Source organism: Coenobita brevimanus, chromosome 82 (genome assembly GCF_032717465.1).
Source record: "Coenobita brevimanus isolate Jiangsu-jjx chromosome 82, ASM3271746v2, whole genome shotgun sequence".
Classification (NCBI taxonomy): Eukaryota; Metazoa; Arthropoda; class Malacostraca; order Decapoda; family Coenobitidae; genus Coenobita; species Coenobita brevimanus.
The window spans coordinates 4,170,289-4,196,154 of NC_137035.1; the positions used below are offsets into that span (position 1 = coordinate 4,170,289).

The 25,866-nt window shown below is 41.7% G+C and overlaps 2 protein-coding genes across 2 annotated transcripts in view; one reads left to right on the forward strand and one right to left on the reverse strand.

Annotated features, from left to right (window-relative positions):
- Positions 1–308: 308 nt before the first annotated feature.
- Positions 309–20,536, reverse strand: botv (exostosin like glycosyltransferase 3). The gene is made up of 13 exons (XM_080280015.1): positions 20,422–20,536; positions 19,765–19,914; positions 13,627–13,820; positions 12,180–12,309; positions 11,161–11,312; positions 8,902–10,191; positions 5,385–5,726; positions 4,303–4,428; positions 3,585–3,712; positions 2,941–3,065; positions 1,758–1,906; positions 1,374–1,478; positions 309–413 (listed from the first exon to the last, which is right to left on the reverse strand). Exons 1-13 carry the CDS (start codon positions 20,534–20,536, stop codon positions 309–311), a joined length of 3,111 nt encoding a protein of 1,036 aa, XP_080136141.1.
- Positions 20,537–21,031: 495 nt separating this feature from the next.
- The window catches only part of ca (RCC1 and BTB domain containing protein claret), a 44,315-nt gene continuing 39,480 nt past the window's right edge, over positions 21,032–25,866 (forward strand). The window contains exons 1-5 of the mRNA XM_080280016.1: positions 21,032–21,150; positions 21,670–21,803; positions 22,666–22,804; positions 24,508–24,679; positions 24,847–25,129. Coding sequence (XP_080136142.1) covers positions 21,032–21,150; positions 21,670–21,803; positions 22,666–22,804; positions 24,508–24,679; positions 24,847–25,129 — 847 coding nt within the window. The remainder of the gene's footprint in view (positions 21,151–21,669; positions 21,804–22,665; positions 22,805–24,507; positions 24,680–24,846; positions 25,130–25,866) is intronic.

Genomic DNA, 25,866 nt, shown 5'->3' on the forward strand with positions numbered 1-25,866 from the left:
ACTACGACTACCAATACTACTGCTACTACTACGACTCCCACTCCTCCTCCTCCTCTTCCTCCTCCTATGGTATGACTACTGCTACCACATCAACAACATACAAGAGGATACTAAGGTGTTATGTGCAGAATAAACCACTAACGAAGAGGTGCTAAGAGCCTCCTATACCACTCAGAATAAAATCCTTTATGATTAAACAATGCAGTGGGATAGTGACCACTGCTAAATATGTACTGTAAAATTTAACATTCATTACTTCTAACATTTACAAGAAAAATATATAAAACTTTGAGCTTAAAACATCATCTCTATATAAACTTGAAGCACTTTTGTTTGTCGTGGGGCAGCCTTGTCTTAAAGAGCACTGAGTCAACACGATACTGTGTGTTGAGCAGCGGGTTGTAGCCATATACCTGAGAAGAAATATTTGGCTATTAAACAAAGGAAATGTAGTAGGTTAACAGGCCCAGTGTCCACTCACTCCAGGTAGTGCTTCCCCTCCCCCCATCTCTCCCTCTCTCTCTCTCTCTCTCTCTCTAAGTGACAAGCCAAATTGTGTTCTGTAACCCAGGCAACCATTTACTTTGCTGGGTGGTAGCCATAAAAACAAATGATGCCTGGTGGTCTAGTGGGTTAAGATGTTCCAACCAGATCGTGCTTGTGAGGGTTTCCTTCCAAGGGGTGGCTGGGGTTTACTGCTCACACAATGCCATTCAGGGATGAGTGAGGCTGGTCACCCTTGACTAAACAGCCTAACCCTCGGCCCCTACACTCCTGATGGGCCAAAAATGGGTTGGATGATGGATGGTTGGATAAACAAAATGAACACCCACATTAATTATCATCATCATCATCATCATCATCATCATCATCGTTGTCGTCTTTGCCATCTTGACCTTTTCTCCCACATAAGAGTGGGGAGTTTAATGTCCAGGAAACATGGAAAGAGAAAGTATATATGGGATTATTCATTCATCCTCTAATCCTGTGTTGCACCATGGGAAACGTAGGAGCCCAGGGCTAGGCAAGTTGGTCCTGACATTTAAGATGGGAGTGATTAGCCACAATCATCCCTGAGTGGCATTACATGAGCAATAAACCCCAACCACCCCTTGGATATAAACCTACACAGGCTCAATCCGATTGGAGCACCGTAATTACCCACTAAACCACCCGGCGCCATAATTTGGTTATATGGTTACTGCCCAGCATAGTAAGTTATATGTGAAAGACCAATCCTAAAACAATAAATAGACCCAAATTCTTGCTGACCACATAGGCGAATTATTGTAGACCAGGCTGTCATGCAAAACCAATGTATGCGCAACTGAATGGGCCACACACCCATTTACCCATCATTCAAGCCCACCCACCTGTGTGAAGTAGTTGATGCAGGCATGTCTCTCGGTGAAATGGGAATCATCCTCAGAGAGAGAGACTGGGCATCCAGGGCATCTGAAGGTCCACCTTGATGTTACCTGAGGAGGGAAGACATTCAACATGATGCCATGTTTCCTCTTACAAAATCCCCGTATTGAAGTTGTCATGGTACAGCTGATGTTTTGTAAAGACTGGAAGCTAATCCAAGTGTCAAAATCATCTAATTACTTCCCACTCACTATAGGAAACTGCTGGGAAGGAAGACCTCTGAGATCTGTAAATGTCAAGAGTCAGCTTGGACTCTGTGTACTTGTGGCTGAATGTTTCCTGCCTGAGAGTGATGATTAGGTAGTTAATAAACAAGCAATAAACCCAACCTTAACTGGTGGCTTGCGGGTGATGTGTGAGACAAGGAAGTTCATGGCGATGTCTTCACAGTTGACGTATTCATCCACCTTGTCCCTGATGGCCTGTGGCATGGCATGGGAATATATATTGGAGTAGTACTTGTGGAAGAACGCTGCACCTGAGATGGAATGAAAACAGATTTAGCCCTGTCACTTTAACATGGCCCAGATTTCTGTCCTTTTGCACCTCTTTAATGCTGTTCAATGCCCAAACAGTAGTAGTTGTAGAGAACACTGCACCTGAAAATGGAAGGAAAACAGATAGAAGATATAGAAAAGGTGCTTTGAGAAAATACCTGAATAAAGAGTAATAAAATGAAAATTTGAAATCAATTAGTGAAGAGGAAGGAAAATAGAGAATACATTTAAAGAGAAACAATAACTGTCAAATAATGCTGCATCTGAAAACAGAGGAAAAGTGCCGTATAAAAACTAAGATCTTATGCTAATGAAATGAAAATTTAACATAAATTAATGAGGAAACAGGAAAATACTGAATGCTGTAACTATTTTAATCTGAAAGGATGATTACACAATTCGATTTTGAATATGTCAAATTCTGATATTATACCTGCATACTTAAAACTTCAGTCCCAAAGAGAAAGGCAAGCTCCCAATTTCTGACAATAATTTCCTAAGCATGTGACAAAAATAAAATGTGTCTGGCCTTTCTGTATTACTGATGACTGCACTTTCTAACATGGGATGCAAGCTGATCAAATCTAATAACCATAGGCATTCCATATACAGTATATACTTTAAAAGCCTGGGGCATGCCTACATATATTTTAAGCACAAAACTTGGTGGCCATGTGGTTAGTGTTGCTACCTAGGAAGCTGTTGGTCCCATAGTGCCAGAATGTGGATTCTGGTGTGAGTAGTTGGTGTTACTTGACTCAGGCATCCATCTACCCTTTATGGGCTGGTAGGTAAATATGAGTACCTACAGTAACATCTAGGAGGGGAAACTGTGGTAACCTGGATTATACAAAGGCCTTATACCATGAGAGTGTGTGAATAACCCACCACAGGCTCAAAGACCTAAGTTACACAGAAGAAGTCTTCAGTTAAGCAGCTCATGGTATTTGCCTCTTCCCTCCATTCTCTTACCATCCAACTTGCCTCCATCAGCTGTCTCCATTATAATACTCACCTGTCAGTACCATAGACAGTTCACAGGAGTAGTTAGAGTTGTACAGCCAGCCATTGTAGTTGAGATCCCATGCATGGTACCTGCCAGGGAAACCCACAATCCGATCTCTCTCCTCTCGCCACACCCTGGATGGACAGATACAGCACAAGTGGCGTAATGCTGAACAAGCCATACTGGTATGTGATAAGCTGAGAACATGGAGGTTATACTTATTTTTTATTTTCTCCCTTTCTGAATCTCTCCATGGAGCATCATCATTAATGTAATACAAGGAGCTCCAAGGCTGAAATCCAAAGGTACCATATAAACCCTCTTTACCAATCTAAATTTTATTGCTAGATCCTACTACCCTTACCTTTTATTCCCAGTTCCTAATTGTCATCCTTCTTTACATTTTGTATCCTTCCATCACCTTTTTTAACTTATTTCTCTGTAACTTTTTTCTGTTGACTTTTTTTTTCTTATAACCATTCTTTGTTGACTGCATTATTCCCTAAAACCCTTATTTATCTGTATACTTCTCTACAACTCTTATTTTATTTTCCATATTTCCCTGCAATCCTTCTTGCTTTTCTGTATTTTTCCCAACCACCCATTTTTATTTCCTGTACCTTTCCCTACAGACCTTTCTCCCTTGAACCCACCTGAAGCCAAAGACGATTTCATCATGCCTGAGGTGAGCATCGTCATCCACAGAGAGCACAGCATCCGTCTCTATCTCGGAGTATGGCAGGAACCGATTGTTGAGGCTGTTTCGCTCGGCTCTCACCACCTTCACCAGAACACAATACATTACAAAGGGAAGGGGGTAAGTATGTAGGAATGAATAACCAAAATTCTCTTCTGCCATATTGCATTATGTCATTTTATTTTACAGTAGTATGGTCTTTCTCATTATATTGTGATACCACCTATTGATATTATTTAGCTTTGGTGAGAACTTTCATAGTCAAGGAATATTATGGAGACTGTTTTCCCCAAAAGAAATAAAATCATTGGTAGGTAACAAGAATAAAATAATGTAACTGTTGTGAAGAAGATAATATAATTATGGGAAAGTAAGCCATAAGACATATTAATATGGTATACCACAAAATCAAATGTTAAGGCAGAGCTCCTAATACTGACATAAAAAAACAGATACAATATACACCAGGAATTTGACTTAAAATTATATTTAAAAAACACATAATATACAGGTTGAATTTAATTAAAACTGGTATTCAAAACACATATAATATGCTGTATAAGGTTCATCAAAAATAATACTGAAACAACAACAAATAAACAGCATGTATTATTACACATATACCTTAACCTGTGAATTAATAAACAGTGGTAATCAAGTAAGGATGTACTCACATGGATGGGTACTTTGATATCCGGCCATCTGAGGTCTTCTGCTGGGGGCCGAGGGGAGTTCCATACAACAATGACTTTATTTAGATATGGCAGCCCATATAGTCGCGCCAGTGAATTAAGCAGCACCTACCATAATCATAACAAAATTCATATCAATAACCTCCTCTCTCTGATGATGCATTATATATGTACTGTATATATATTCTTGCTTTCTCCATGCAGTTTTACTCAGCTTAGGAATGACCTCTCATAATAGAGGTGTTATATCTGTATCCACACCACATCATATGACAATCACTGCAGATGTTACTGAAGGATAAATCTACCTCAAGTTCTAATAATATCTCATAAGTTTAATAAAATTGTCAGGAGATTGAGGGGAGAAAAAAAGCAGCAGCTAAGGAAGGGGAATAAAGAAACTTATGTACTGTATGCTTAAGGTGACCACTTGGTCAAAATGTTTTTTCTCTCTCTCTTTCTTTTTTGAGTTTTAGGCCATGTCCCCTTTTATCAGTAAGGACTAAGACGTTGCTCCTGGGTAGAGGACTTTGGTTTTGGAGCATGAAGCACTTTGTGACCAAATGCCCTTCCTGATGTCTACCAACGACCCTTGGGTAGATTCAAACCTCCAACCCTTCTGTCAGAACGCTCTAACCCACTTACACTCCAAATCACTCCAATAATAACACTGAAATGGATACTGTATTAATAAATCTGAAGTAAGAAGAAATTGCAATGACTGGTATGCATGTGCTGGAAAATGCCAGTAGTGTTAACATGGTCTGGAAATGAGGAGAAAATTGAAATTGGGAGATTGATTAGAAGAATGCATGTGAGTAGGGCAGAAAAGGAGAGGGGAGGGGAAAACCAAGGATGTGATGGAGGGATGGGGTGGAGAGGTATGTCAGGGAGGATGATGTGAGCTGGAGGGATGGCAGCCTGATGGGGGAGGACAGGGTGACATAGAGGTGATTAATTTCTGGCTACTCCTTCCAGGATCAAGGCATCAGGTTACAAACAGATAAACATATTAATCTGCTTTGAACCTGATTTAGAGGATAATCTTTCCCTTTTCTCCTTACCTGTTCCCTCTCATAGGTCAACATCACAATGGTAAACTGCTCCCTTGGCCAGTTTCCACCCAAACTCTCGCTGAATTCCTTCCCAGATCCTCCTGACCCAGCTGCAATAGGACGAAATCCCAGTGCCGACCCTGAGAACTTGGCCTCAGTGGGGAGAGGAGGGTCGGTTGGGCGGGCTGTGTGGAGGTTGAAGGGATCCGGCCAAGTGTTCCATAATTCGTAGGCATGGAAAAGTGGGCCAGTGTAGTTGCGGGTGAAGGAAGGCGAAGGGAAGGGAGGTTCAATGGGACCCAAGTTCTCATCTGTGTCAGGATCAAGTATGTTGGCATCGGTTTTCAGAGGCTGTTTTGACAGAAAGTACAGAAAATGAGATTACAGGTATAGAAGTAAACTAAAAAAGGGAAATTGCATGAAAAAATGGCTACAGTATGAGAACATATAAGAATAGCAACTGATGAATACTGCATCTGGAAATGGGGTATTTCTAGCTGAGGAAAATGTATGACTTAAACTGCCCTCAAATTCATCACCTTGCTCAAAAAAATATTTCAGTCATACTGTACAATTCAGAAGAAATGCACATTTCTGAATCAATTCACAATGATGAATGATTATTACATGTGTGTCATTTGTTAACAAGTGATGGGGTAAATATTACACTTGCATTGGGAAACCACTAAACAGTACTTGGTAGATATCACATACAGTGCTTTAGCTACAAAGTGATTACAGTAGATACCTATGGACAGTTATGGAGCTATCCTTTGCTTTTCAATATTCAGTTCCACATGAGGCATATAAAAAAAACATTTATTCAATCATCGTAGTGAACAAGAAGTGGTTAATAAAAGATTTTAAGAACTAGTAAGAAGAGAGTGGATGAGGAATTTGGAAGGAATTTGAGTGTAAAGTGGAGGGACTGTAAGAAAATGTTCTGGAGAGAAGTGAAAAGAGTAAGACAGGGTGGAAGTGAAGTTAGCAGGGGAGTGAAAGATAAAAATGGTAGATTACTAGTGGAGAAGGGAGAAAAAGTGAGCAGATGGAGAGAACACTTTAAGGAATTGTTGAACGTAGAGGATGGAAGTAATGCGAGTATAAGTGGCTGGGGAATGGCTGGGAGAAGGTGGGAGGTGAGAAGACAGGAAGAAATCAGTAGGATAGAAGTTGTGGAAGCAATGAAGAAAGTTAAATCGGGGAAAGCCCCAGGAATTGATGGAGTGTGTGGTGAAATGCTGAAGCATGGGGGAGAGATAGTAGTAGAATGGATGTGGAAGATGTGCAGATTAGCCTGGGAGGAAGGTAGAGACCCGGAGGATTGGAAGTCAGGTATAATTATTCCCTTGTACAAAGGAAAAGGGGAAAAAGAAGTGTGTGGTAATCATAGGGGCATTTGTCTTCTTAGTATAATAGGAAAAGTGTATGGTAGGATACTTATAGACAGAGTTAGAGAAAGAACAGAGAAATTAGTTGGAGAAGAACAGGGAGGCTTTAGGAAGGGAAGAGGTTGTGTAGATCAGATATTCATTCTTAGATCTTTAGTGGAAAAGTTTCTAGAGAAGGGAAAGAAGTTGTATGCGGCTTTCATGGATTTGGAGAAAGCATATGACAGGGTGGATAGACAAGGATTGTGGAAAGTGTTAAGAATATATGGAGTAGATGGGAAGTTGTTGAATGCTGTGAAGAGTATGTACGATGGTGCGAAGGCTGCAGTGCGTGTGGATGGTGAACTAAGTGAATTTTTCTCTTTGAAAGTTGGTTTGAAACAGGGATGTGTCATGTCTCCATGGCTGTTCAATCTGTACATGGATGGGGTAATAAAAGAGGTACAAGGTAGGGTAGTGGATGTTGGAGTGGCCCTGGTGAGAGAGGATAGTGTTTGGAAACTCCCTGTACTGTTGTTTGCAGATGATACTGTGTTGTTGAGTGAAGACAAAGGGGAGCTGCAAGGCTTGGTGGATGAGTTTGAGAGAGTGTGTAAGAAACGGAACCTAAAGGTGAATGTAGGGAAGAGTAAAGTGATGGTCTTTGAGAGAGGTGAAGTTAGTGAATGTACAGTGAGGTTAGATGGTGAGGAATTGGAAAATGTGAGTACGTTTAAGTATTTGGGTAGTGTGATGAGTAAGGATGGAGGTGTGGAGGGTGAAGTGCTTGAAAGGGTACAGCAGGGAAGAAAGGTTGCTGGTTCTTTGAAAGCAGTGATAAGAAACAGGGAAGTGAGCATGGAAGTGAAAAAGTTACTACATGACAGTATTGTGATACCAACTCTAACGTACGGAAGTGAAGCTTGGACATTGTTGGAAGGACACAAGTCAAGAGTGAGAGCAGTGGAAATGAGTTATTTAAGAGGAGCCTGTGGAGTCACGTGGAGAGACAGGCTGACGAATGAGGATATAAAGGAGCGTTGTGGTGTGGATGTGGATGTGATAGGAAGCGTTATGAGGAACACACTGAGGTGGTTTGGCCATGTGGAGAGGATGGAGGGTGAAAGACTGACGAAGAGAGTGTATGTGAGCGAGGTGGAGGGGGGAAGAGGGAGGGGGAGGCCGAGGATGAGATGAAGGGATGGGGTGGAGAGGTATATGAGAGAGGGGGGTGTGAGTTGGGAGCAGGGCAGTGAAATGGCGGGGGACAGGGCGACTTGGAGGCGATTTGTTTGTGGCCACCCCAAACGGGATTGAGGCGTCTGGCAATAGATAGATAGATAGAAGAACTAGTCACACAATATTTAAATACCAGATGATTTCCAAGATGCTGCTTAGGAAGGAAGGGAATAATAAGCTTTTAACCAAAAATGTGTGTCTCTCTTACAATCATTCTCCACAATGGACACCACACAATATTCAACAACAGGAAAACGTAATATCTTGCTATCTCTCAGACTGCTAGTGCAATAAATAGGTTTTTGGATAATGTCAGATGGCATTATTCATCAACAGGAAACACCATCTAGTCAGGGTTTCCAACAATAATTAGCTCTCATTTTAAGCCAGGGATGTGCTCCAAAGCATCACTAAATTCCTGTACAACTGGATTTGTAAATGTTGGAGATGATGTTTCATCTGAAGTTTGTCACGAGAAGAACTGCAGCTTTGAACAGTCACTCTTTTGTCTTGTTTGTGCATACAAATCAGTTTTACCAGTACTTTATACCAAAAAGAGTACCTAGGTTTATGGCAGAAATTCGGGGCTTCATCTGTTGCATGCTGCTAATAATTTTTATTTTCACTTCTTATTTATCTATCTATCTATCTATTGCCAGACGCCTCAATCCCGTTTGGGGTGGCCTTACTTTTTTTATTGGGTTGTTTTCCCTGCTGAAGCCATCAGGTCAATAGTCTTAGACTTCTTCCAGTAGGGTGTGGAACTTATATTCAATAATGTAACAGTAATGAACGTTACAGGTAGCCATGCATATTTAATAGACAATATCTGTTATTATACTGTAGACTTGACTGGGAAATAAGACTATTGTATAAAGCATCTTGGGACTTATGCTATGTGCCTTTTCTGAACTTACAATGAAGGAGCTGTTGAAGACACTGGGTGAAGGTTCATTTGGGGCTGGCAATGGAGGGATGTTAAGTCTCTGCCTAAGCACCGCCAGTATCGAGTCCACCATCACCTGAGTTGATCCCAGGAACTTTTCCCACACTAACCGAGCCTGCCGCCGCATCAGCAATATATCCCCATCTGACACTGTCCGCAGAAGGAAGTGGAGCTCTGTTACCCGTGCCTTGGGGAGGACTATTGCCAGTTTTCGCCAGTCAATTGCTTCACTCAGGGGAAGCTCAATGTGGTTTCCGAGGATGACCGGGATGGCGCCATACTTTATAGCTTCAAAAATACGAGCCTGGAGGGTCACAGTAGATGCTTGGAAGGGTGAGGGAGGTGCAAGAACCAAGACAAAGGTAGAGTCTCGAAGGATCTGCGTTCTGTCTGCCTCTGTCTCACAAATTCTCCACTCCTCCAGGTCCCCATACCCTCCCCCTCCCTGACAGGTGAAGTGAAGGAAGAATCTGTCATCCGTTTGGGTTCGTTCTAAGTTCATAAGTTCAGCAACAAGGGAAATTTCATCCTTCAGGTATGGATTGTTTGGTAAAGATCGATCTCCATTTTCAATATCCCCCATCTCGTCATCATCTTTTTTCTCTAAGTGGTTTCTAAGACGTGGGAGCTCACCCTGAAAAGACATGAGGTACTTGCGTTTTGCTGGGACAATGGGTGGTAAGTCTTTCCAAAGATCCCCACCAGGAAGGCCCAAGAGGGGAGGAGCCACCAGGTCAAAGCCAGAACGGAAAGAGTAAGAGCGGAAGTGTGACTGAACGATCATTGCCCGCCCGGTGTCAACACCCTCAAAGATGTTCCGACTATAAAATGTCCGACCGAGGTTCAGCAGCACGTGATTCCGCCCATCGCCATTCCAGTGGGAAAGGGAATGTAATGTCTCCTCTATCACTGCTCTGTCACTGGTCCCACTCACCTTTTCACCCAGCAGGGCCACAAAGATACATGCCTGGGTGGGATCAGGTGTAATATGGGCATTGTAACCTAGTGCCTGCCTCACTGTAATTTTCACAAAGGCTTCAAGGTCCCCTGAGTGCTGCCTGGGGTCATATGTATATACAGGGAAGCCAGAGAGTAATGAACACCGGGAATAATCAAAGCACGAGTGCATCTGACAGCGAGCAGAGGCATGGGAAGAAGGTGGTGGGAGGGGGATGTCATCTAGGTCAGTGGCCGTGATGCGTCGTGGGGCTACAATCTGTGGCATGTTCTTCTCAAAAACCTCCCGCTGCGTCAACAATGCCTATGGAGAATATTTTGCCAATTAATATAAAGCTCAAACTACTACATTAGCTGAAAACAACACACACACACACACACACACACACACACACACACACACACACACACACACACACACACACACACACACACCACTTCATTCTGACACAAACCTCTCTCTCTCTCTCTCTCTCCCCCTGACATTTCTCTTCCTCAACCCTGAAGACTGTGTGGATAGCATTTTATCTTTCCTATTCCTAGGGATGCTAGGCAATTTTACCAGAATATGAAAGTAAGGAGGAAGACAGGTGTAAATACTCCTACATACCATGTGATAAACACTAACATGGGCATACAGTACAATATCTACTCACTGAGCAAAATTTGTACGATGTAACTTTAGCAGAAACGAATCTACCTATCTATAGCTCGATGCCCTAATCCTGCAAAGGGTGGCCGCAGACAAAACACCTCCAAGTCGCTCTGTCACCCACCATTTGACTACCCTCCCTCCAACTCACTCCTCCTCCCTCATATACCTTTCAACTCCATCCCTACACCACATCCTTGGTCTCCCTCTCCCTCTCCCCCCCTCCACCTCACCTACATACACCCTTTTAATCAGTCTTTCATTCTCCATTCTCTCCACATGTCCAAACCATCTCAGTGTATTTCTCCCAGTTTTCTCAATCACATCCACATCCACCCTACAACGTTCTTTCACTTCTTCAGTCGTCAGATGCAGGACAATCAGGGCCGTAATACTCATACAGGGCTACACTATGAGAGTGAAGCAACTCACATTCAAAAATCCCTAGGGAGTACCTGACAGGCAAGACCACTCCATGAGATGGTTCGACATCCAAAAAGAAGTGATTTTGAAGCAGCTACCCAGAAGGGACACACGAATGCAAATGAGAAGGAAAAAATAAGCAAGAAAGGCTGGAAAGGATACAGTACTTTAAATAATTAGTTCAACTAGTCCACTGACCTGTTCAACACTGGTTTTCAGCCGATCTAACTCAGTTCTAACACGTGCCTCCTCCTGTCGTAAACTCTCCACCTTGCTTGTAGCTGCTGCAATACTTTCTTGTAGCTGCTGTCTGTGCTGCTCCAGGTCCCGAAGCTCATTGAGTACAGATGCTGTAGGAACAGGTTACATTATATTACTAGGTACAGTATTATCAGATTCACAGAAAATAAACTGCAATAAAATATGTTAGGCAATACTGCATGATTTCTTAAAATCGCACTTAATTTCCATAACACTAATATTACTGAACGTTCACAAACTCTAGAAGAACAACCTGACCTGTATGAAATGTCATACAGTGCATCAAGCATGCACCTCAGTATGAAAAAGTTATTTTATCTACAGCCCTAATATAACGGGTTTCTGTAGTACCCAAAGACAATGACCTTGAATGTAACAAAGATACAGCATCTGATATAGTGTACTAACAATACATAACAACAGCTGGAGGCAACATCAGCTTCACATAAGCATGTAACTTGTCAAACATATCACAATACGCTCCATAAACCTTAAGACTTACCACCAATTTTGGTCTCCCCAAGCAGAGTTGTTCTTAAATGAGATCAGTAAGATGTACTGTATAAATCATCCTCCACATCTAAATTCCCATCTAAGAACAGGGTGGGAGTAGGGTCCAGTGGAGAGAGAGAGAAAGAGAGAGAGAGAGAAAAATGATACAAGCTGAAATTAAAAACAATTCTGCCCGTCTGAGTCAGTCACAAGCTCATTATTAATTCACAAACCTATTAAAAAATTTTCAAAGAGTACCTAATTTTATAACCATGTAACATGTATTGTCTTGTATTTATTAGGTGTGTTAGGTGTATACATGACTGAGTGTAAGTTGGAGGCTACTTTTCTTTCCACTGCTATTGATATTCATGTTCCTCTCCATTCCTCGATCACCTCTGGACTGTGCTAACTTCCAATCAGTCATGTAAACACCTAACTAACCAAATATATGCAACATTCACCTTTGATTGTCAGCAGCTCCTGCACCCTGGAGCGGGCACTGTCACACTTGAGTCCAGCCAGGTCCACCATGGGGTCACTGGGGTCCAGGAGGAGGTGGCGTTCCTGTAGAAGTGATGACTCTCCAACAGCCTGGCTCAGTCAGTAGGGTGATGTCAGGTTAGGTGAGGTCATGAGTGTTATTCCATAGGATGCATTATGAGAGATATTATGGATGAAACAGTTACTTTAAATATTACTGAAGATTTAAAAAACATTGCATTATGAGACATATTATGGATGTAATAGTTGCTGTCAATGTTACTGATGGTTTGAAAGGATTGCAACATTAAGTAACACTGTATGGATGAATTAGCCACAGTAAATGTTACTCAAAGTTCCAAATGACTGCATTATGAGGGACACTATGGAATAATCAGCCTTGGTAAAGGTTACTGAACATCTGAAAGGATTATATTATGAGAGATGTTATAGATGAAATAGTTACTGTAAATGCTACTGAAGGTTTAACGGGACAGTGAAAAACAGCAGAGTGATACCTTCATGAAAAGTATACTGGTAACTGATTTACTGTGATTGTTAAGGGATCTGTTTACTATAAAGACATTATAGGGGATAACTGTAGTAGTACTGTAGTTGCAATTCCTCTATGATTTTCAGATATGGGAGCATCTCTTGTTGTGATCCATTCAGATTGTAACATCCAGAGTTTCTTTTATGAACTCCCATGGACTTTAGTAATGTCATGGTCTCACATCTATCTCTTTTGTACTTGTTAGATATGCTCAGTCTGCATTCCACACTACAGAACGCAGTGCACAACAGGACAAAGAAGCCAGACATGTTGCATTCTTATCACGAAGCTTTGGAAATTCGGGTAAATAATGGAGGGCTTGCCTTACCCTTGTGTGGCTGAAATTTTAACCCCTTCATTTTTATGAGAGTCTTTTTACTTCATTTCAACTACCTCTTGACGATCACATGCAGCTCAAGAGAGGCTTATTGAACTTGAGTGGTTATACATACCTTAATAAATTTATTCTGAAAGAGATAAATCACTAGGCAAATTCATTTGGTGGCAGTGTCATTAAAATAGGAAAGGCATTAGCTGCTTGAGATGTCATTGTTGTTGCATAACCTTAGTCTGCCAGAACTAGCAGATACACTGACCACAAGCAAGCAACTATTTCTGTTGGGCCATCCTACAGGTACAGTGCAGTACATATGCTGTGCAGGAAATTGAGACTCACTTGTGGCAGACAGTATTTCACCAGGGTCAAACCCGAGTCCTTCCCCATGGTGAGGTGCAGGGAAATATGAAGAGTTTGACTCCTAAGTGGATGTCACATTTGCTCCTCCCAGGGTGCACAGTGCCACCACACATTGGCTCCTCGTCAGGGCCGTGTTATAGGAGTGAATGGGTTAAGCACACAACAGTTAGTCTCTTACCCTTGTGAGGTAGTAGTGTGCACAAAGGGACGCTATTACCAGGCAGAAAAGGATGATGGGTATGACTCTCGACGCCCTCACTGGCCATCCTCCAAACAATCCCAGTGGTCCATTTGCCCCTCCTACACCCCCATTCCCCAGCCCAGGGTTCAGTGGCCCATACTGTCTGTTGGGCATGGCTGGATGGAGCGTCTCTGTTTTATTTTCAGAGGTTCTCAGCAGGTAATAGCAATCATACTCTTGACTCCACTCCTTTCACTGAGGGGTATACCAGGCACTTGTTGCTTCCTCTGTTCATTATTCTTGCTCATTCATGACCACTTACTTCCTTTGTAAGCATATCTATGAATGAATGTCTTTAACAACATGACAAAAATTAAACTTCATCTGCTAATAACTACAGTACTGGTATACAGTACTGTACAAGGACTCCTTTTATCTCCTCAAGGTGCTTATAAGTGTGATAAAAGTTTGCTGTATACCATTCAGCATCATCTGCAAGAAACAAAATAACATCCAGTATTAGCTTTTGGGAAATATTTAGATGTGGATATGTGGACATACAGCCCATGCCTGTGCGGTGGAGTCAGGATTCCAGGGGCTTAAACGGTGAGTAATTGGCTGTGTGGCTCATTCAAACTAACCTTCATCTACCCAGTGGAATAGGCTACACTCTCATTCACTCACCATTCAAACCCCAAGAATTCTGACTCCATCTCACAGGTATATATATCCACACTTGCACATTTCACCCTTCTATAATCTCAATACATACTGTGCCTCACACCTACACCCTCCCTGTTCCTTATCTCCTTCCATTTCCTCTCCCTGATACATCTCTCTCTAGGGCTCTTCTCTGTTCACTAGAGTACTTTCCACACAACATTCCACTATTTTATTACTGCTGTTGTTGTGGACCCTGGCTCATCTGAATGTCAACCTGGTAGACTGCAGCTGAAAATGTCCTTCTGTAGACCATCATCCTCTTTTCACCAAACAGGGAGGTGCTTGAGGGACAAGTGTATAACTGGCCAATTAAGTAAGCATCCCAATTATATCAGTGCCACCAATAACTGGCCAATAAAGCAGCCCAGTTATGTCAGTGCCACCAGTAACTGACCAAAAAAGCAGCCCAGTTATATCACAGCCACCAATATCTGGCAAATAAAGCAGTCCAGCTGTACAAATGCCACCAATAACTGGCTAATGCAGCAGCCCAGTTATGTCAGTGCTACCAATAACTGACCAATAAAGCTGCCCAGTTGTATCGGTGCCACCAGTAACTGGCCAATAAAGCAGCCCAGTTACCAAAACTGGCCAATAAAGAAGCGCAGTTATATCAGTGCCACCAATAATTGGCCAGTAAAGCAGCCCAGTTATATAAGTGCCACTAATAACTGGCCAATGAAGCAGCCCAGTTATATCAGAACCACCAGTAAGTGGCCAATAAAGCAGCCCAGTATATCAGTGTTGGCACAGGAAGACATTCCTCTCCATTATAAAATAATCATTATGTTCTACCATTCCACCTTTACACTCATTCACTTACTTCCAAAGACCACATTCTCATCTAAAATCTCTCTAGGTTTTATTATGCACCAAGGAATCCTTCCCTTCCATACTCTCTCCAAAATACATACATTTTGCTTCTAATATTAATAATCTCTTGGTACGTAGCTGATGTGGATGTTTGGTAAGTGTTAAAAGTACCAAGAGATGGTTTGGTCATGCTGAGGGACTGGAGAGTACTGGTAAGTGACTAAACAGAAGTGAGCATATGAGTGAGGTGGAAGAAGAAAGTGAAATCATGGATGAGGGGGAGAAGTAGCTACGGTACATGGGTGAGAGTGGTGTGAGATGTAAGGAGAGCACATTGATGACAGAGACAAGGCCACCCCCAAGGATTAAGGCATCTGGCTACAGAAAATAAGACAAATATACAAAGGGACTGATGATAGAAGACAGGCAGAAAGGTACCGTAGGTAGATAGATATATACACTCAAACCTCGATTTAAGGGACTAAATGGGGAATCAACTTGTCCCTTACCAGTACTTGAAAATGTCCATTGTTTTAACATGTATAAAGACAATCTTATTATGAAATGCAATGATTGTTTCACTTATTTATATATATGATTATGAATATTATTTTATGGGTACTGTATAAAGAAATATATTGATGTGTATAACCTAGACATTATGTATCATTTTTGAATGGTCTTGTCTGTTTGTCAGGGAGAATATGGAGTCCTTTAAATCCGAAATCCCTTGAATGGAGGTCCCTTAAATCGAGGTTTGAGTGTATACAGACTGATGAATGTTTTTTAAAATACTGTCCATCACAATCTATTGTTGTTGAAACACTCCTTCTTGCTTTCCTCACACTTCTTTCTCCTGCATCTCATTATCCAACTCTGTCTTCCTGTCTTGTGCATTACCAGGTACTCCTCCTCCCCAGTACTTTCTTGTTTCTCACCAAATCTTTTCTCTGTCTTTAATCATTTACCTACTTTCAGGCCCATCTAGGCCTTAAGTCAATTATCCCCAGCTGTTTTGTCCCTACAAATATAACTTAAACTATCTATCTATCTATCTATTGCCAGACGCCTCAATCCCGTTTGGGGTGGCCACAAACAAATCGCCTCCACGTCGCCCTGTCCCCCGCCATTTCACTGCCCTGCTCCCAACTCACACCCCCGTCTCTCATATACCTCTCCACCCCATCCCTTCATCTCATCCTCGGCCTCCCCCTCCCTCTTCCCCCCTCCACCTCACTCACATACACTCTCTTCGTCAGTCTTTCACCCTCCATCCTCTCCACATGGCCAAACTACAGTAACTAAATCTAACCTGATCTAACAGAACTGTCCTTGCCTAACCAGAACAACCTGGGGACAGACGAGTTTTGAGAATGGATTGATTTGATACCCTTTTCCCATTCCACTATTATTTTCCTGAACCGTTTTCCAGAACCATTCCCCTGAACTTTTCCATTCCCCTTTTCTGCAGTTTATTTTCTCAACATCCTCCCTTCTCTATCACATTTATTTATTTATTTTTATTTTTTTTAATTATATATCTGGTACTGCATCTGGCTCTGTTATTTATGCAACTTATCACATTTCAGAAAAATAACTTAATGTTTCCAAATGTCATGCAACAATTAGAAATTACAGAAAATTAGGACAGTCATGCCCCTTGGTTAGGTTAGTTGTTGTTACATCAGGACAGATAATTTAGGTTAGGCTGGCTAGTTCAGTTAGGGTTGGTTGGTTTGATTATACAAGGTTGTTAGAAAAAAACTGAAGTTACAAATTTACCAGTAAAAGAATAAGTGAAAAACTGCTGCAAGATTTCGTGCAAAATACTCTGGAATATATACTTAATATGTTAATACAAGAAAGGCTAAGGCAGTGTTAGATTACGTGTTTAATACCGCATAAACTCCTTGTTTCGGCTTGTTAAATATATGATTGCAATTTTCAAGACAAAACCTATCAGTCCTTAATTCTAATAATAATAATACCTCAAGGGACGAAGGGAATACTGGTCTATGGCACACAAACACTCCATTACAAGGAAATAAGATAAAACTTTCCAGCTCCACTTGTATCTTGGCCTGTTGTTTACATTTTACCTCCACTTGTCCCAATCTTTGCAGCTCAGGAAATATCAGTCTAAAAATTAAATATATTTCTGTATTGAAAAGAGTCCTTGATGATGTTCAATAGTTTAGCAATATACAACTAATTTTTATTTATTTATATTACTATCTGGTAATTTGTTATTGTATGAAATAAAAGATTTTGGAATGTAAAATATGTTTTAAGATCGGGACGCCAGCCTGGCAGATGGCAGCACAAGCCACAGGTCGTCTGCTGCTCCTCCTTAGACGTACTTCCTATTTTTGACACATAACTCTCACATTAATGTGAGTATTCCCCTGCCATCAGGCTCTACGTCTTGATTATGTAGTATCGTAGCCTTGGTTAATCTCTGTGTGGTGTAGAAGGTCGGGAAGAAGGGAAGTGGAAGGTGTGTTGGAGGGTATGTTGTGATACAGTACAGTCCCCCCCCCCTCACCGCACTGTCCCCCCCCCCTCTTCCCCCTCCCCTCCACACCTTCCTTCCGTTCCCATCACCCCACTCAGACGGCCACAACCCACCCCGAGGCACTCACCAGGGCGGGTCAGGTAACATCACAGGTCAGGAGGTGACATACGAGACACGTGCCCAACCCATACAATCCTATCCCTTACCCCTGCCATAGTTCACCACACGACACCCTCCCCCCCTTCCATTATGGTAGTTCTGTACTTGATTCTTTTTCACCTGACAAAAATTCTTACTCTTTCACCACAGTTGATGTCCAAATGTTGTCTTATTGGCTATTTTACTTGACTAAAAACCAAGGAGATTCCAGTGCTTATCGAATTTAATGCAGCCACGACTCGTTATCAGAGTTGTAAGAGTAACCAAGTTCCATCATATGAAAACAACATGACTGTTAGTAATTGCAACCCCAGAGTCATCTGTACATAAACCCAGTGGACTGCAGACTGAAGATGCACTTTTCTCACATTCCCCCATGCTCTTTTGGGGGGAATAGGGTTGGAGTTGAGGGATGATTGTATAACCAGAATGCTCCACTGCCTGGTTAGATCCGTGCATCCTCGTAACAGCCTCTTCCAGCACCCTCACCCCATTTTTGTTGGGGTTTTCTGTGTTCTATGACTTACCAGATTAGGGAGTCTTTTCTGTGGCATTTTTTTCATAAATTAGCCTTTCTGGGGGTGTTATGCACATGCCAAAATTACGTCAAGTTCAAGATGGTTAGTATATGGAAAGTTTGAGTGGCTTTTTAGCTTGGGTTTAGTGGCTGTGCAGAAATGTCATGGTTTAGTGGCAGTCCAGATGGTTAATGTCATTGGAAGGATCTGGGGATGTAAGCCCACCCATTTAGGTACCCAATTTTTCTGATGGTTTTTCTTGTGTCTTGCTTGATTTTTGATGCCCCCCCCCCCCCTTTTTTTTTTTTTTTTTTTAGGGCATATCCAGTAACTTTGGTAACTACTTATACAGTGTTCATAATTTTTGTAATCTGTATCCTATGTTGATGGGGAGTGGGAGGTATAGAGCAGTGATCTTGATTTCTTATAGAGACATGAATCAGAGGAGAAAGGCCTTACATACAGTGCAGTTTCCCTTTGCATTGGCAGGAAGGAATCTGCGTGCAACACTGGTGCTGTATAATAGTGTCACAGCATTCATGTCTCAAAGTACTGGTTTTTGCATATAAATATGCTGTGGTGTTTATGTGAATGTGGTAGAAGACATCAGGAAAATAACTTTGAGATGGTTTAGTCAAGAGGAGAGATAGGGAATGACAGGCTGACTTGGAGAGTGTATGTTAGTGAGGTGGAGAGGGGTAGGGGGAGGGTGAGACTGAGAAGATGGAGGAGGGGGGAGACTGTGGAGTGGCATATGAGAGAGGGGGATATGAGTTATAGTGAGAGCACCCAGATGGCAGAGGACAGAATGATATGGAGGTGGTACATTTGGGACCACTCTTTACATTATTTGGGCATCTGGCAGTAGGTAGGTGCTCCAGAGACAGAAGGGGGTTAATTGGATTTGGCTATTACCATTGCATGAGAAAATACTTAGTGATCAAATAGAGACACTTTGTTTTATTGTTGTTGGGTATGAAGGGTATTGTAGGTATTTGCATTTTGTTAATTCACTTCGTTATGTATAATTCTTTAAATGCAAGTGTAATGTATTTGTTGGTTTCGTTATTTATATACAACACAGAAAACCTGGTGTCGCCATATGATGCAGTCAGAACTGCCAGACGCATGTCCCATATCACTTACAAGTTATGAAACACACACACACACACACAGTCTGAATATGTATGTATGTATGTAGATAGATTAATAGGTGCGGTACATAAATTGGTGGATCAAGTATATACACTGTATATACTTTACAGTAGTATACGGTATACGTGTATTTCATTTTTCTTAATTTTTGTAGAGGGGATAATATTTTTCATTATTATGGCAGTATCAGGTTTTCATCATAGTGAGAAGTTTATCCTGGTGATACAGGTGTAGCACATTACCTTAATTAACCTTGTTGCCACACCCACACCTCTGTCATGACCCATAACCATATAGCCACCTCTAAACATGACATCTCTAAACATGACACATTTGCTTTTATATGAAGGAGTATAACATTTTCAAACAAAATCTTGATGAATGTTCCATTTGAAGTAGGTGCTGTAATATAGTAGCAGTAATAGGATCAAGTGCATAAATTACTAACCTGGGCCTTTTCCTCTTCTGTTCCTTAGATCTTTTTAAAGAAAGATATAATCCTGTATCAAGTTAGAGATGCTTAAATATAACTCCTGGTATGTAGTATGCAATAATGTATAGTACAGTATAGCTACAGAATATTGCAGTTTGGTGCTGTATATTGTATTGTTCCAGGTGCAGCTGTTGATTCATTAGGGGGTATTATGTTCCATGTATCTTTGCAAGTTTACCCCCAGATTGAATATGGCTGATTACTGTATGCTGAACTCGCTTTCTAGGTTGTAAATAGCAGCTGTAAATAGGTAAAGATGGGGGCAGACACCATGAGGCATGTAGTTGCAATGCTCATCTCCATAGCTTAGCCCTTTTGTGACTCTGATAGGGCTAGTCACTCATAATTCTTGGGTCCAGGTTACTGTACTGTAGTTACTTCTGTTAAGTGTTATCATAGGTAGCTACTTATTTTACCTGCCAACCCACAGTGGGTGTATGGACACCTGAGTGTGACACCAGCTACCTGCACCACAACAAAAACCCTGGTACTCTTAGCTAGCATTCCCAGCTGCTTAATCACTAAGATCATTAATGCATGTAGGAATTTTTTTTTTCTTTTTGCTGTTAGGATATTGATAATGCATTTGCCATTAGGGTAGTTTATTTTGTTAAACTGTTTGTTTACAGAGGGCCTAGGGTGGAGAGGTACATGAAAGAGGGGTGAGTTGGAGAAAGAGCAGCCTGATGGCATGAAAGAGGGGTGAGTTGGAGAAAGAGCAGCCTGATAGCGGAGGACAGGGTGACATGGAGGTGATTCATATGTGGCCACCTATATGGGAGCAAGGCATCTGGCAGTAGATACATAGATAGGTTGATAACCATTGACCCTGAACCATGCAGGTGAATGGTGCAATGGTAGGGGAGATTTACAAGGTGATGCAGCTGGTGGGGTTAGGGTTCTTTGCCTGGCTACACTCTCTACAGCATAGCCATTGTCCCTGATGGTGCGATGACAGGGCCTGAAGGATGTTGAGATCTTTGCCACACATTACCATTACCATTGTCTGCACAGGTGGATGGTGCGATGGTAGGGGGGATCTACGAGGTGGTGCGGCTGGTGGGTGGACTCAAGAGCGGCCACTTTACCACTGCCACCACCTCCTCCACCTCACCCAGATCCATCACTGCGGCTCTTGCTACTAGGTAGGTGGAATTAGGCAGAGTGTGCAGTATCTGTCAGTCTCTTTGTGCTTGTAGTAGTTTGTTTGACTGTTTATTTGTCTTTCCAATAAATCCAGTATCAGTTTATGAGTATAATCATTCCTATTCTGAGTAGCCCCCTTTATTAAGCTTTTTTTTTTTTTTTTTCCCATCTATTCATAGTAGAAGAAGGTCTATCTCAGGCTGAAGTAATTGTATCTGTAAAAATTCAAAATGCAGTTATGATTTATTGTGTGAACTGGTCCACTTTTCTAGGGAGTTCCATTTCTCTTCAGTACAGACAGTTCCAGTATGCCTTTATACTGTAACTCGTCTTTTCTTAAGCTGATCCATTTTGTTCCATCTCTCCTCACAGCAATGCAATTCATGTATGTAGGTATAATTTTTCCTCTCATGAGCTGGCCCTCTTTGTCCACAGTGTTCGATTTCTCTTCATAATAAAAACAATCCAGTTTGCTGTTATATTTCTTCAGTTATATAAACTGACTCTTTTGCACACAGTGAAGGTGAAGTAGTGCTCTTCCACCACCGGAATGGGGAGTCCAACACCTTCAAGATACCCTGGGTTGGGGAGGAGGGCAGGCGTCCAGTTGCCCTTGCCTTCAGTCCCAATGCAGAGTGGCTTCTTGTTGCTAGTGAGTAGACTGTATGTGGTATAGAAATAGAGGGTAGACCAGTATATTGAAGAAAGAGTAGGAGGAAAAAGAGTGCTTGAGAGATTGAGAAAGGTGTGTGAGGATAAGGTAACATGGAGGCACTTCTGTCAAGGTCATTCCCTGTTCGGGAGTTCCCAGGAGGGAGTAAGGTGTTGGAGGTGATGATGATGATGACAATGATTGATAGCAGTAGTGATAGTTGTAAGTCCAGGTTCATCTGAAACATGAACCTAGTGGACTGCAGGCCCTTCTCCAGCAGCCCTCCATCCCCTTTTTGAAGAATTGGAGTGAGGGACATTTATAACTGGGCAGCATAGTTGACTGGTTACCGGGTATATCAGTGCCACAATATAATGGCATTCCTGTCCACTACCATGCTAATGAGTATCAACACAAAAATACAAGTCAGGCACAACAACAGCAGCCTCAAACACCCGCACTGTTTGTTTCATGTACTTTTAGTTTTTCCTTTAGTTTATATATATATATATATATATATATATATATATATATATATATATATATATATATATATAATATATATATATATATATATATATATATATATATTATATATATATATATATATAATATATATATATATATATATATATATATATATATATATATATATTTTAATTACATTGATTATTGCAGATGCCACTTATTGAAGGTGTAAAATAATCACATAAATGAGCTGTATGTGGGGATCCCTGCAGGTATGAAATAAATAATAATAATAATAATAATGTTAGTATGTTGGGAATCCTACTGAATTTAATCATCCCTTGAATATGACCTGAATCTTGTGAAAATATGATCCCTGTCTGCTTTTCCCCAGGTGAAGATGGTACCCTGTTTGTGGTGCCCATTGGAGGTCGGCTGGACCCTACATCTGCCCGAGACCAGCGCTTCAGGACTGATGATGTGCTAATACTCCCACCTAATGGTAGCAGAGCTCGACCTACTTCGCTGGTCTGGTGAGTTGTTAACTACTTATGCTTTATAAAAATGAAACATTTTCTATCCCACAATTCATACTTTGTGAGAACGTCTCCACCCACAGGTCACCTCTTTTTTTTTTTTTTAATCCTAGCTAAGCCCCTGTCACCCTCAGTTAAGCTGCCAACTTGCCAGAGGGCAAAGATTATTAAAAACTGACAGAGTTAGTAAAACAAAACTTTGAAATGTAGTGGAATTAGAATAAATTTTTCCAGCCTCAGAATGAAGTGGAATATGTCACTGGATCAAAGAGTTAATAATAATAATAATAATTATTATTATTATTATTATTATTTTTATTATTATTATTATTCATCCATTCATCTAATCCCATGTTGCCCCAAGAGGAGTGTAGGAGCCCAGGGCTAGGCAAGTTGGTTCTGACATTTGAGATGAGAGTGACCAGCCTCACTCATCCCTGAGTGGCATTACATGAACAATAAACCCCAACCACCTGTTGGATGTAAACATGCACAGTCTCAATCCAATTGGAGTGCCATAATTACCCACTAAACCACCAGGTGCCATAATTTGGGTATATGTTTACCACCCAGTGTAGTAAATAGTTTCCTGGTGTACAGGAAACCATTTGGCTTGTCACTCAGTGTAGATTCACCCATAGACAGAAGGAAGAGGAAAGAATGAAGGTAAGAAAGACAGAAGAGGAAGGATGGAAAGAAGGAAGGAAGAGAGCAAGGGGCAGGCACCCGAGAGCAGGACTACATTGAGTGACTGGGTGGTGAATGCCCACACCAACCACTTATAATAATAATAATAATAATCTGTCTATCTATCTATCTATTGCCAGACGCCTCAATCCCGTTTGGGGTGGCCACAAACAAATCGCCTCCAAGTTGCCCTGTCCCCCACCATTTCACTGCCCTACTCCCAACTCACACCCCCCTCTCTCATATACCTCTCCACCCCATCCCTTCATCTCATCCTCAGCCTCCCCCTCCCTCTTCCCCCCTCCACCTCACTCACATACACTCTCTTCATCAGTCTTTCACCTTCCATTCTCTCCACATGGCCAAACCACGTCAGTATGTTCCTCATAACGCTTCCTATCACATCCACATCCACACCAAAATGCTCCTTTATATCCTCATTTGTCAGCCTGTCTCTCCGTGTGACTCCACAGGCCCCTCTTAAATAACTCATTTCCACTGCTCTCACTCTTGACTTGTGTCCTTCCAACAACGTCCAAGCTTCACTTCCATACGTTAGAGTTGGTATCACAATACTGTCATGTAGTAACTTTTTCACTTCCATGCTCACTTCCCTGTTTCTTATCACTGCTTTCAAAGAACCAGCAACCTTTCTTCCCTGCTGTACCCTTTCAAGCACTTCACCCTCCAAACCTCCATCCTTACTCATCACACTACCCAAGTACTTTAACGTACTCACATTTTCCAATTCCTCACCATCCAACCTCGCTGTACATTCACTGACTTCACCCCTCTCAAAGACATTGGTCGTCTGTTTCTCAGAAGTGTCTGTTGTTCCAAAGGAATACAATAGTACTCAGTGCACATTTAAACATTCCAGATACAAGAATTGCGTTATCATTCACTTACGGTACAAACTTCATTGATACAAGTAGTAGCAACTAGGCATATAATCATCTCTCACAGCACCTCCCCCCAGAACAGTTAAAAAATTGAATATATGTTCCCTCTAGGTGGCAGACTGCAGTGGGAGATGTATCGTTGGGCATCATTGGCACAGAGCTTGGAGAACTATCATTCGTGGAGCTGGTGTCTGGGCGGGAGGTGGGCGGGACATACATAACTGTGCCTGTTACTTCACTGCACCTTTGCCGGGACAATGCACAGGACACTGTCTATCTCTTGGTAGGATATTTTGTTTTGCTAATCTTTTAGTGTGGAAAAAGGTCAGGATAATGATGATAGTGATGATAACCTTTGAATGATGATGATGATGATGATGATGATGTAAAAAATGTTGATACTGATATTGAACCTTCAATATCTAACCTACAATTATATCCAACCACCAGATTACTGGCACAGAGGAGAGACAATGGCGACTAGTGCTAGAGCAACGCAGCAGCCAGTACCTCTTTCCTTTGGAGCTCATCACCCCGGACTGGCCACATCAGGAAGGCGGAACTGGTGGGGTGGGAGGTGCAGCAGGCCCTCTCTCCCGCCCTGGTCCTCCGGCCACACGCTCCCGCCTTCTGGGGCTCAAGCAACTGTCCGTGGAAAAGTTGCAGATGCTGAGGCAGAGGTTAGCTGAGGCCAAGACCGGGTCCAGACGGAAACCATTGACGGAGAATAAAGGTTCGTTCTGTGTTGCAGTTTGGATAGGGAAAGGGGAATAAAAAGAAAATGAAATATGCGTTGAAACAAGGAAGCAAATGAAGGTAGATTAAATTGTGTTAAAGAAAAGCAGAAACCATTCAGGAGAACAAAGGTTTATGCTCCATTATGGAATGGCTTGGGATAAGGGAGAAAATGGGATCAAAAGTATGGGAAGTGGAAGGAAATTGCTAAAGTTGATTTTAGGGAGAATAGAGTTAAGCAGTGGGCTGGCTGTGAAGTTGCTGGCCCAGTAGTGCCCTGGTGTGGGCAGCTGACACCACTTGACTCCGTACCCATTTGTCTTTGTAGGGGTTATTAGGTAAAATGAGTACTTAAGGTAACAACTAGGGGAGGTAACTGTGGTAACCTGGATGATGCAGCAGCCTTTCACCGCAGGATAGGTGAATAACTCGCCATAGTATCAAAGGCATAAGTTCTAGAAATGAGCACTACTGTTTAGTGTTTCATGGTTTTTGCCTCCATCTTTACTTTGGCAGTCATGCATATGGTTTACAATTTTTCCATTTGTGTACTTTCGTTTTTCCTTCTAAGTCCTATGTCGGTCCATCTTTAGGTGATTTGATATTTTTGTTGTATTAACTGGGCAAGCTGTTGATAGTTCTCCAACTTTCATGCTGTTTCTCTCCTTGTTTCTAGATCTTAGCTAACCTTATCTCTTAGTGGGGAAAAAGATCAGGATGATGATAATGATTCAT

What these genes read in the sequence shown, in the direction of transcription:
- botv (XM_080280015.1), bottom strand. Translation starts at nt 20,536, where the DNA reads ATGATCTTAGTGATTAAGCAGCTGGGAATGCTAGCTAAGAGTACCAGG. An exon ending in TGACCTATGAGAGGGAACAG is followed by an intron (nt 4,429 to 5,384) that starts GTAAGGAGAAAA and finishes TGATTATGGTAG; the next exon opens with GTGCTGCTTAATTCACTGGC. An exon ending in ACTGTCTATGGTACTGACAG is followed by an intron (nt 1,907 to 2,940) that starts GTGAGTATTATA and finishes ATTCCATCTCAG; the next exon opens with GTGCAGCGTTCTTCCACAAG.